This window comes from Chaetodon trifascialis, chromosome 2 (assembly GCF_039877785.1).
Source record: "Chaetodon trifascialis isolate fChaTrf1 chromosome 2, fChaTrf1.hap1, whole genome shotgun sequence".
NCBI lineage: Eukaryota > Metazoa > Chordata > Actinopteri > Chaetodontiformes > Chaetodontidae > Chaetodon > Chaetodon trifascialis.
The window spans coordinates 21,024,032-21,036,613 of NC_092057.1; the positions used below are offsets into that span (position 1 = coordinate 21,024,032).

The following is a 12,582-nucleotide window of genomic DNA, read 5'->3' on the forward strand; positions in this document are numbered from 1 at the left end:
CTCTGCATATTTTAGGTTGTTTTTCTTTATTATTTCATTGTATTCATTATTAATAATACTATGAATATTAGAAATCTTCATTGCCATGTTTTGAAGTCAGTGTGGGTTGATTACTGTAGGATGGGAGCACTGTTATTCAGAGGATTTTATGGCTGAAAAAATTGCACCTTGATGAACGCTGGATTATTGAATGTCCAAATCAGCCTGTCAAGCACCCTGCGGCCCAGACCCTTGGGCTCTGCAGTGGCCAAAGTGGATGTCAGTTGCTGCTAGTTTTGGTTTGTAATCAACTGCAGAACTGATTTTGAATAAGTGGCTTGCACTGAAGCAGAATATCAAGTGAAATGTCAAAGGGCCTTTGCTTTACTACCCATCTTACCAGTTTTTACATGATGCATATTCCTGAAGAAGCATGTGATTAACCAGTACTGCAGACAGGGGGTCAACAGGGCTCTAGCTTTTGCCTTGAGGCCCCTGGGTGCAATAGTGACTATTTGAATATAAAGAAGACCACAAATATATTGGGTGGACTTGATTAAGTCTGAAGACTAAATACAGAATTACTTACTTATTTCTTTATTGTTTTTTGCAAGTGACTGTTTATTTGAAACTTTTGTCCGACACAAGCCCGAGCAGGTTTTATTCCTGAGACTCTTTCTCTTCTTTCAATTGATTTTCAATAAGAGAAGAGAGCAGCGATCTGTGAGCAGCTGCTTCCTCCCGCAGAAAGGAATGACAGCTGAGTGCCAGCTCCCAGCGGCGGCTCGAGGAACTGCACCCAGAGGAAAGAGGAGGAGAGAGGAAGTTCTCCCAAACTTTTTTCTCCCCTCAACGGACTGTGGAAAGGCTCGGTTAGATTTTCAGAGGAAAGAGATCCGACCAGAAGAATAAAGAAGACGCAGGGGGAGATAACGGTGTCCAAAAGCTCATCCCATCTTCTGTTTTTGTCCCCTCACATGAGAGGAGAGAGGGACGCGTGTCTGTCTTTGTCCCGTCTCTTTAGTTCCTTCCCAGACTGAGAGGACTTAACACCATCAGAGGCGATGAGATGTGAGTGAGCTATGCCTTGTGGAAATGGACAGACTTTATCCAAGCGAAAACATGGCGTCTGCGTCCCGAGGATTAGCTTCTTTTCCAGTGTGCTTGTGGCGCTCTGCTGCCTGGAGGCATGGGGCTCCGGGCCGCAGGGAGACGGCGGAAGGATTTGCAACCCCTGTCCCGTTAACTGCAGCTGCGCGCTGGCGGGGCCCCAGCCGTCCTGCGTCGTCAACTGCTCCAACATCGGGCTGGAGAGGGCCCCAGCTGCGGCAGACATCCCGCTGGCCACCAACGTGCTGTAAGTAAAGTGCCTGAGCAGGCCAGGGATGCACAGAGCAGCGTTTAATGGCTGCACTGCTTTAAACTGAAATCCACCCTGATGGGGGTCACCGAAGTTTGATAATAGGGCCGGAAAATAATGGATTACATTAACTTTTTGTTTATTTTCTCTCTATTGTTTTAGTTGTTTTTGGCACTGTTGCGTACTCTGTTTTTATTATTTATTTATTTATTTATAACTAATAACTGCTTTACCATGTTTTTATTTCCACCTCATCACTTTTTCTTTTTCTTTTTTTTGCATCGTCAGCCTTGAGAGAATGATAGTTCTCTCACACCAAGTTTATTTTATTTACTTTTCTGTTTGTTGTTGTCACGTCTGGAGCTGAAACAACTGGTCCATTAATCCGTTGGTTGATTCACAGAAAATAAATCGGCAACTATTTTAATATTAGTTTATCAATTTAGTGACAGTTGAAGCAAAAATGCCCAAAATGTGAACATTCGCTGCTTTTCTGACGCAGAAAAATGAATGTGGTTAACTTTGGCTCAGGAAAGTTCTGAAGCGCATTTTTCAAACTTTTCTAACATGAGGCATAAAGGATTAATTGATTAATACCAAGAATGGTGACAGATGTGCTGATTTGTGTGGCCTTGAACATCTTGCACAAGATCAGTGCTGTGCACCAGTTTAAGATGTTAAAAACGAAAAGGAAAAAAAAAATGCCAATAATATTTAAAGGAAAGCATGTAAAATGTGGGTGCACAGAAGGATAATAATAAAAATAAATGTAGGACTTTCTATACTCAAAGGTGACATAGGGATCTATCAAAAGGCCAGCGTGAAACAGTGCGTGTGTGTTTGTGTTTTAGTATGTGCATGTGTGTCTCAGGTTGGTAGTTTAAGTGGAGGTTGGAAGTCACCAGAGAAGGAACCTGGTGTTTGCAGTGCAGATCAGTCTTCAGCCTCTGGTGCTGCTGCAGCGAGAACATTCTGTTCTGCACCAACGGAAGACATGTGTTATCAATTATTTATTTCCCCTCGCACTATCCTCTTTTATTTAACTGAAAGTTTGACCTTCTGTACCAGGCTTTTAATCAGTGAGCATTATTTGTGAACTTCACTTTGAAGGGCCGACTAATAAGCATACAAATATCGTTTAATTCATTTAAATGGGGGCTTTCAATGCAAGTGAAACTGTGGTGAATTCAGAATTCGTCACAATAGGCCACTGGACAAATTGGTGATATTTGTTATTGTTTTGAAAGCATATAAACCTCCTCTCTCATCTCAGCAGGGTCCTTGATATCACTTGACATTTAGTGAGAGTATTTGCATAAGAGAGTTAGAGTACTGTTTGGTGCCACGTTAATCACAGACAGACCCTGCAGCAGGATCTGTCTCTAATCATGTCAGACTCTATTGCAGCGCTAATTGCATCAGTCTAGATAAACCTCCTTGGTTGTACTGCACCAGCAGAAGCCACATGTGGAGGTGACTGACTGCGAACGTTTACTGTCCTCACTGATTTTGGCCTCCTCTCTGCTGCTCCCACCCTATAGACAGAAGCATGGAATTCAAATCAGATATTTTGCTTGTAATTAACTCTGATTTCATGGCCGACCGTGGCAGGAAGAGACATCCAGTCAAGAACCTAACAATGTTCATTTTCAAACCGCTGCAGGCAGTGCTCGGCCTGTATTACCTTTCCACTCGTTATTTAAAGAACTGTGAAAAAAGGTCATTTGCGTGCAGGGACTTGTCTGGGTAACAGTGTCTGAGGCAGAGAGGTGAGTGCAGGACTTAAAGATGAATATTGAAAGATAGTGAGCCCTCCCAAAGACATCTTTCTCACTGTTTTATTGTAGAGTACAGTTTGCCTGCTCATGACCATGAATCTTTACAAGGTGCATTCACAGCTTGTCTTACAGCAAGTACAGCTGTCAAACTAATGTTCAAGGTATGAGAATAGGGTCTTTATAATGGTAATTATATAAAAAGTTGATCCATGTCCATGCTATTATGGGTTAGATGTTTTGGCCCAGAATTTGAAAAGAAAGGTAATTTGAGCCCTTATTCTTTAGGTTTTCATCTCCACGAACATGAATAGTGAATGACAGATTGGACAGTTTTCTCACTCCGCGGATTCAGCGCAGTTTCTTATTGGCACTGTTGTGTGTGAAGTTGAGACCTTGGAGTGGAAAACACACAGTGGATTTTAACAGAGCTGTCCTTTAACCATGAACGAGCAGAAATGCTGTAAATCAATAATAGGCTGACAGCGCTGCTGCTGGCGTTAGCGTGTGTGTGTGTGTGTGTGTGTGTGTGTGTGTGTGTGTGTGTGTGTGTGTGTGTGTGTGTGTGTGTGTGTGTGTGTCACCATGTGTGTGCACGCCATGGCCAAACAGTTAGATCCCTCGCTCAGGTGGATTGTGTCTGAAGACGCTGCCTCAGCCTGAAGTTTACATTGTGTGTCACTGCGGCTCCCCTGCTACACACAGTCTCAGATACTCCTGCTTTGACAATGTCAGTGTGTACGTGACGCTGTGGACGGGGAGGGGGTTGAAGCAAATGCTTCCACCGTACAGCCTTGATAATGTTGTGACAGATCAGGACTGCAACTGATGATTCTTTTAATTATCAGTTCAGTTTGCAATGATACTCTCACTTTTGATAAGCTGGAACCAGAAACGCTTTAGCATTTTTGCTCGCAAATTGACTTTACAGATCAATTATTAGATTATTGAAAAATCTGCCGCTTAATTTTCTGTTGATGAATGAATAGATGAAAGGTAGCCAGTATGATGCTGCACTGTGGATCAAAATGAGCCTTTTGATTGACTTGAATTGGAGCTCACTGTGGTCTGCATCTGGCTGTCTGTGCATAGTCAAAGTAAGAAGTTGTTGCAGTAGTGCAGATCACCAACACGTCGTGTTTCAGCAGGCGCTTACTGACTGTTTTATTTGATCAAAAGAAATTTCACATGCATTTCCTCCAGCAAAGTGATGAAAGCTTAAATTCTGATGTTCATTTAATTCAACAACATCAGCAATGCAATGTGACCTTCAGGTGTTTCTGTGAATATCTGCTGGTTATTAATGTGTGTGAGAAAGAGGAAGAGAGTGAAGACACTAGATAAGGCGTGATTGATTTATTTCTGAATTTCTGTTACTTTTCATGCACTTCATTGCTGTAAAAATACATTCAGACCAAGGCAGCGGTGGATGTTTTGTCAGAACTTGATTGCTCTTGTCTTAATAATGTCCAAACATAAGCTTTACACTGGTGTGTGATCGTCTGGCATTTGTTAGAGTCTAGATTATTGTTCTGATAAGAAAAAGCCAGATTCCTGGCTGGAAAAGTTTATTTCATCAGGCTTAAAATATTGAGATGTCGGCACTCTAAATTTTGCTACATGGATATTTTTTTAAAACAGGGTTTTTGCCTTCATTATCAAAAGAAATCTCATCCACACAGGCGCTGATAGATAAAAAAAATATATATATATCTCCATCTCCATTTGAGAACCCCGAGAATAGACAGCGATATAACACTAACCTGAAAGCCATGTTGGACAATCAGGAGCCTGAAAAAAGCTATTTACAGTAGGCTACCTGCAATTAGGGCTTCGATTCTACTATGCCTTCGCCATAGTAAACAGAGGAGATAACAGCGCACTTTCCAATGCCAAACAAAGAATAAAACGCTCCACACTGTTGGCACAAGCCATTTGCAGTGACCTAAGACTACATTTGTGTGCAGATGAAAGGCAAAGATGCATAAAAAGCTACATTTTAAAAAATGCTTGTGTACGCATGGACTAGGGATTAAATATGCACACACATTCTGTGGGGCTGGATGGATTTTCATGCTTTCTGTGTAATGTCACAAAGCTGTTGGCATTCACAAAACTACACTGTAACGCAGTTTTCCTTTCAGTAAAAAGCAGCAGATGTTCATGTGATGAACTGAAAGTTTAGAGAGTAATAAAGCCTGAGAGAGAGGACCTAAAAATAACGCGGAAGCGGCGCTGTACATGCTCCTCTCCTCTGTGCCCCTACCTGGCCCCATACGAAAATGTTTTCAACACGCCCCTGGAAAACAAAATCATCCAGTGGTAGTGAAGTATTTTAATATACTGCAGAGTGCAACTGGAGAAACGCATTCCCGTTGCACACCAGTCCATCTGTTCCAACCCACACACATAATAAAATCTCTTAGCGCTTCATACGGACGGTTTATGCAACTCTGAAGTCACTTCTGGGAAATGCTTGTGGAATGATCTCTGAAGTTTTTAAAGTCTCTGTAGCCTTTGTTTAATATGCAGATTGCTGTGACACAAGTCGCCAATGTCCTGTGCCCGTCCCGCGACAGCAGACAGAGAAAGTGAATGAGAGAGTTCTGTCAACATCTGCCTGAAAGTAAACCGTCAGCACATCTAATCAGTTCACAGTGGAAGACATGGGGCTGCTGGAACTCCTTCTTTAATTAAATGTGATCACTGACTATTTCAGATTTCCATTTCATTGCTGTTATTTTCCTTTTAAAGGCTTGGTGGAGTTCTTACATCTGCTGAGTGATTTGACCCTTCGTATTCAGTACTTTCCACATTAAACACATTAGCTCAGCTAGGAAGGGAACCAGAAGCCATGTCAGAGTTCATCCAACCTGTTGTCGATGTGTTCGCGTGTTAGATTACAGAACAAGTCCAGAAGTTGTATTGCCGGTGCTGGGAAGCAACCATGTAGCCTATTCAATTTATTTTAGCCTCAGTTGTGCTTTGAATGTTAGCACTAACATGCTAGAATAAAGCAGGCATGTCAATATACGAACATGTTAGTGTTTTCTTAATGCTGATGTTACTTGTGCGAATTAGTGTGTTTTCTAGGTTGCTAACGGACTACAATGTTAACATGAGCTCAGTTCACAAGTAATTGTCATCCCACCCAATAAAAAGCCCACGAAAATACAGCAACGATGAAATTATTTCTTGGGGGCATACAAACTGCACTTCCTCCAATGGCCACATGAGGCTGGCTGCAACTGGCTAAGTCAGTTCCCATAGACCCCCATATTAAAATGCTTCACTTTACAGCAGAAACATGTTTACAGCCTGGTACAAGAAACAGTTTTGCTCTGATGATAACTGCACAGGGGGTGCATTTTTATGTAACTCACTTCAGTTATATCATGAATAATTCTGGGAATTGTCACTATGATTGACAGCTAACCATTTTGGCAACCAGGCTTCATTTGGCCCACCTCAGCTCCACTCACACTCAATCTCTTTGCCCATTTTTGGTTTAGCTGGGAGTTTGGTAGAGTCAAAGATGGCTCACTGAGCTTCACCATGGCTGTTCAGACACCAATGGGTGATGTCAAGGAGATGAAGTCCATGTCTTATATGAGGGCATGTGAATTTATAACCTCAGTAAGCATTTTCCCAATGAGTTTATGGTCTCAGTCGTTAGTCTTCTTCGGTACAGCATGATGTTCATTTTGTTAAATATGGACCCATTTGGAGTGAAATAGACAATAAATTAGGGTATGCTTCAGGGCGTGGCTTTCTTGTAATTGAAAAGACGCTACCGTCCATAGTCAGGTTCATGACTTCTCAGTCGGATCCAGTGAGGACAGAGGTGTAGCGATGCATATCCTCCCCAGTTCCTCCCTCTCCAGATACTTCTTGCTGTGAAAAATCAAGACGGTGATGGCCATAATAACTCAAATTGTTATTGTTTGTGTACCCAGTTATACAAATATTTTCATGCATACTGATCATTTATGCTGTTTTAGATCAACAGCTTTTCCAGTCAGATTGGTTGGAAATGTGAAAAGGAGTCACATTGTAGATAATTTACTTAGTAAAGAAAGTATTTAATACTGTATGCAGGCCAAGTAACAAAGTAAAGTAACTGTTTAGTTTCCAAATGAACTTTGCTCACATTGTCGAGGCCTGTGCCTGTCTGAGGTCCTGCAGCATTTACCTGAACTGTAAACACACTCATGCTCTCACACACCACATGTGTGTCCTTCTCGGGAGGATTTTGTGGTGCTACCATGGCAGCAAGACGCATATACACACAAAGACACACTGCAGGCGTGGTGATGTGCTTCTCTAGCAAGTCTGTTTACAGGGAGCAGTTTTGGCTTCGCTCTGGGTCATGAGGCTCCACAGCTGTCCGACAGACAATACTCAATCTCTAATTCTCCCACTTTTTTTTCTGCTTTTCCTATCTCTGCTCCTCTCCTCCTCCAGAGGTGGTTATCATCCATACACCCACCTATACACACACACACACACACACACACACACACACACACACACACACACACACACACACACACACACACACACGTGCACACACACACTGACTAATGAAGTGGGAAAGGAAAGACTGAATGTACGGACCATATGTGAGGGAGAATTTGTTTTGTTACCATGGCAATTGTAAGAGGGTAATAAATAAGAGAACAAGGGAAGAAACAGTGTGTGTGTGTGTGTGTGTGTGTGTGTGTGTGTGTGTGTGTGTGTGTGTGTGTGTGTGTGTGTGTGTGTGTGTCTGTGTACTGTGATTATTAACTGCTTGTACCAGAAATGTCTTGGTTCATTATTAACCCAAGTGGCGGTGGTGATTACACAGCAGGCTGAAGAAGGAACTCGTTTTTGCAAAAGAGGCCAGTGTGCTGTGTGTGAGCACTCAGTGCTTTCGACATTGTGAGGACTGGAACAAGTTTTTAACCATTCTGGTCGATCCTCACTACTTCAAAGGGGTGTTTGAAGGTTGAGACTTGGTTTTAAGAGTTAGGTTAGAATTAGGTTGAGGTCTGGGTCAGGGTAAGGGTCGGGGGAGGTATTTAGTTGAGGTTAGAGTTAGAGGCGAGGGAATGCATTCTGTCAATGAGTGTCCTCAAAAGGATAGAAGTACAAGTGTGTGTGTGTGTGTCTGCGTGTAGATGATGCAACATCCTCTGGACTGAAGTCGTCCTTTGTCTTTGAAGTTTTAGACACTCTCGTAAGTTTGTAGCACTGCAGATCTCTTTGCTCACTAACGACAAACTCAGAGACCCTTGAGCACATGTGGGCATCGTTCACACAGTTGGCTGCAGCTCTTCCTGCCAAACCCCTGCCAGATGTATTGTGTTCATAGACAGACAAACCAGAAAAAGAAACGGATTCACAGGCTGTGAAGTGGCAGTTGTCTTGGTTGAATCCAGCTGGAGGTATGAGGGTTTAGTTTTCATACCTGCAGATGAAGCTATTTGTTCTCTTTCATTTTTAAGTACTTTGAGACTAACTTGAAAATTGCCTAAGCTTGATGTGTCACCACACTAACTATAAAGCATTACTTTTTAAATCTCTTCATCTTTTATAAGCTTGTTGAGTTGACTGTTTTCACGTCAGTCCTCCAGCTGTATTAGACACCATCAATCACAGTCAGGAATTGGTGCCCCAAAATTGCAATTTGGAGGGAAGGTTTGACTGAAATAGGCAGCTGAAAATGAGCTGAGCTAAAAATCACACATGTTCTTTCAAGTGATAGTCCACTCAAAGTGTATGTTGACTATCAAACATGCAATGTAGGCATGAAAAGTGGCTGTAAAAAGTTTGTAGTTTGCTCATAATTAGAACAGTGGTTATGGTCAGCTTGACTTCACTCTGTTACAATGGCGTCAACTGTGTCCACAGTAAAAGTCAACTTCTCAGACTTTTTCAGCATCACACTCGGTACATACCAAAGAGCCGAGCCTTAACCAAAGAAGAAGGAGATTATGCTGCAGTTTCTTTGGATGCTTTGGAGGGTATTACCCATGGAGTCCGTTGAATCTGATTCATATTCAAGATGACCACAATCACTTTTACAGCCACCATTTACAACCACCTCCCGAGAGTAAGCCCTTGATGTTCAAAGGCTTTCAATTAGAGTATCTCCTCAAGAGAACACTGGCACTCATGGAGCAGAGAAAAATGGACATTTGGTATATACAGAAGGGCAGTGTGTGACCTACATGTAGAATAGACACAGTGCATCAATTATATTGAGTATAATGAAGAATCAAAGCACTGAGTGCATTCAGGCAGTGATAAAATGAGGTAGGTTGCAGCGTTAAGTAAGAGGCTTGCTGTGCAGCAGGCAAACATACTGTGAGACAGTCACAGTAAATAGAGCAGACATGAGTTCAAGTCAAAAGCATGTATGTTGTTTTTGGGACACAGGGAAAGACAAACTGGCTCTGACTCCATAATGGCCCTCAAATAGCCTTGATACTCTAAACATGGCCTCTTAATTAGAAGAAGAAGAAACGTACTTTTAGTGTCACAACACACAGTGAGTAGCACCCTACATGCACACGCGCCATGCTTCCGTGAAATTATCTTCTCCGCATTTAACCCATCCCTGATCTGTCCTTCTTCCGCGGCAGTCCAGGAGCGGTGGGCTGCCAGCTGACAGGGCCACCCGGGGACCCAACTCTCATTCATTACCATTGGTCAGGTGGTGATCTTCTTGCATGTTTTTAGTGGGGGTATATTGTATGGAGGATACCCCAGGTGAACACAGGGAGAACATGCAAACTCCACACAGAAAGGCCCTTTTTCCTCAAGCAGGCACTGAGGGCATGGTGGAGGACACGCCACAGCAGGATTCGAACCGGGACCTTCTAGCTGTGAGGCAGTAGTGTTACCACTTGTGCCACTGTGCCACCGATAATTAAAGTAATTCATCGTGGTAGATTCAGGGCCCATTTAGTTGCTTTTAAAAATGTGTGGAAAATGCCAGCCATGCCGCTTTCATCCTTTTGTCCAAGGTGCTTTGGAGGTTTCACTACTCTCATTCCTGCTGTTACTAAGCAGCTGAGACCACTTGTACCAATTAGCATTGTCAGCAATTAGCAACTAGTAATATATCTCCAGGCTTTGTTCCTTGTGTTGCTGTCAAAGCAGTAAGAACTTGACAGATTGTACAGCTCCGGACATCCCTGAATGAGTATAATCCACCTTCAGTTTGACTGACCTTTCAACTGGCTGACATGACATTCTCGGACCAGAATGGTGAACGGAGTCCGTCGGTAGCTGATTTGTTAATTCTTGCCACATGACCTGCGGTGCACTGGCTGCATTCGAAATGACTGAGATTTTTCCACCTTGATGCACCGAAGAAACACTACAAAAAACAGGTGCGTCACAACAACAAGCGCTTGAGAGCATCCTGCATCTCCATTAAAAATAATTCATTTGTGCGCGCAAAAGATGCAACATCTGAATGGCTCCTTGAATGACATATGAACTGAGGGCTTTATGGTAACAAGGTTATCGAGGGTCTCCTACATTAGGCCTGAGAGATTAGGCATTAGAGATTCATTCAACAAGCCCATCTAAGGATGACTGCTTACCCTTGTTGAAACCTAATCCCTGCGTTGTATTTGAATGTGACAGAAGAAGAATAGAAAATGACATTTAAGCAATAGAGGAGAAACCTGTAGAGACTTCATAAACTCAAGCTTGTTGGATGTCTTACTAATCAATGCCTCATATATCATTGTTCTCAATGCAGCGAATTTAAATTGTTGCCCTTTGGACTGGGTCGTGACAGGCAGCAAGACGGCAGGACAAACTGCAGCAGGTGTTCACCGCAGAGGGAATGTTTGATTTCTGCACCTTTTTAACTAAACAACTTAACCTGTTGTCTCCCCCTTGCTACTTGCTAGAAAAAGGTGAAGAGAGCGATAATTGGATTCTGCTCGCCGCATTGATATATAAAAAGCCAAGACATAAGTGTTTGTGCATGTGTGTGGTGTTTGTGTATGCAGCATGTGTCGCGGCCTTGTGTATGTGAGAGAATTGCAGAAACACACCCTTTGTGTGTAGTCTGTTCACAGCAGGTGCAGAGAGTCACTGACTTAAAGATATCTCAGAAGAAGATTCTGTCCTGTGTGGGCACCAAGGGTCTTTGAGGCTGAAAATGGAAAATTGGATTGTTAACCTCTAAAGAGTGGAGTTGCAACGCTGCCAAAATTCTAATGAAGTGAACATCAACAGTGTGTTTCATTTACATTCAATGTCGTAACATAACTCAAAAAGCCTGTTTTTCATTTTCATTTTTAAGTCAAGGGACGCACATTGTCTGCCGTCACCAAACAGGAAATCCAATCCATGTCCCATGTCCTTTCCTGGTGCAACCTCGTCACAGTTAAACGAAAAATGTAATCAAAGCATTATTATGAAAACAAGGGCGTAATGCAAATGCCATCCTCCCATTTGTAAGTCCACAGGGGATCCATGTCTGTGGACCTGTGTATGCGGCAAGTCCCAAAAAGATGCATTTGAGATTTACTTATTTCATGCCAGTGAACCTGAAAGCCACTCATGAAACTGATGCAACCAGCAAAACAAGCAGAGAAGCACAAAGCTAATATGGGAAGGTAAAAATGAAGTGGTGCAGTCGGTCACCCAGCTCGTGATGTAGAGCTAAAGTAGTCATCATTTTCGGCTCGGATTGCCTCGGCAGCCGACCTCTGTGCTGTCAGGGTGGCTCATGCTTTGCTTGTTGCAATGGTGTCGGAGGATTACTGTATTTAACTGTTGGGTGACAGGTGTCATTATTGTGCTCTCTCTGCTGCTTGCTTGTTCCATATCATTCCTGCTGGCTGTGCTTTCTGCGCGCTCTTCTCTTTCTCTTGCACTTGTTGCATCAGATTATGTGGAGCTTCCCACATTTATAAACATGGGATGAATGGTGCGACAGTGCTGCCTGCACAGCCAGATTGCCTGTAGCCAAATACTTTGTTTCAAGGCTGGAAATATGCATATATACAGTCTTTGTGTCACTTTTACACAGCAATGCTGAGATGTGATTATGTTTTAGGAATTTCAAACATTCTTCAGCATTCTTCAAATGTGCAAAGGCCTGATTTCCATCCAGTGTGTATACGAGGCAGACATGTCCTTACTCTGCTGTTTGCATGGAAACAGTCTGAGTAAAGGAGACTTTGTAAAACGCTGTCTAAGACAAATTCTGGATTATTTGTCCCCTCTTATGAATTTGGCAAAAGTAGTGCATTAAGTTATTCCTTTCTTTGTATAAAATTTATTTGTGTGTTGCAGTACCAACATGTAGGCCACTCCCTGACTAAATGATATGCCTTGCTAACAGCAGATCAGCTGCACAGATGAGTGCAAGCACACTGTCACAGACACACTCATTTCTGACCGTAAATCATTCATTTCCCACCTTTACTGCTTTCATTTTTCATGCACTTCTGA

General features: G+C 42.6%; 1 protein-coding gene across 1 annotated transcript in view; it reads left to right on the top strand.

Annotated features, from left to right (window-relative positions):
• Nucleotides 1–901: 901 nt before the first annotated feature.
• pkd1a (polycystic kidney disease 1a) overlaps nt 902–12,582 on the top strand; it is a 61,796-nt gene continuing 50,115 nt past the window's right edge. The window contains exon 1 of the mRNA XM_070978320.1: nt 902–1,336. Within this exon, the coding sequence (XP_070834421.1) occupies nt 1,062–1,336 (275 nt within the window). The 5' untranslated portion in view covers nt 902–1,061. The remainder of the gene's footprint in view (nt 1,337–12,582) is intronic.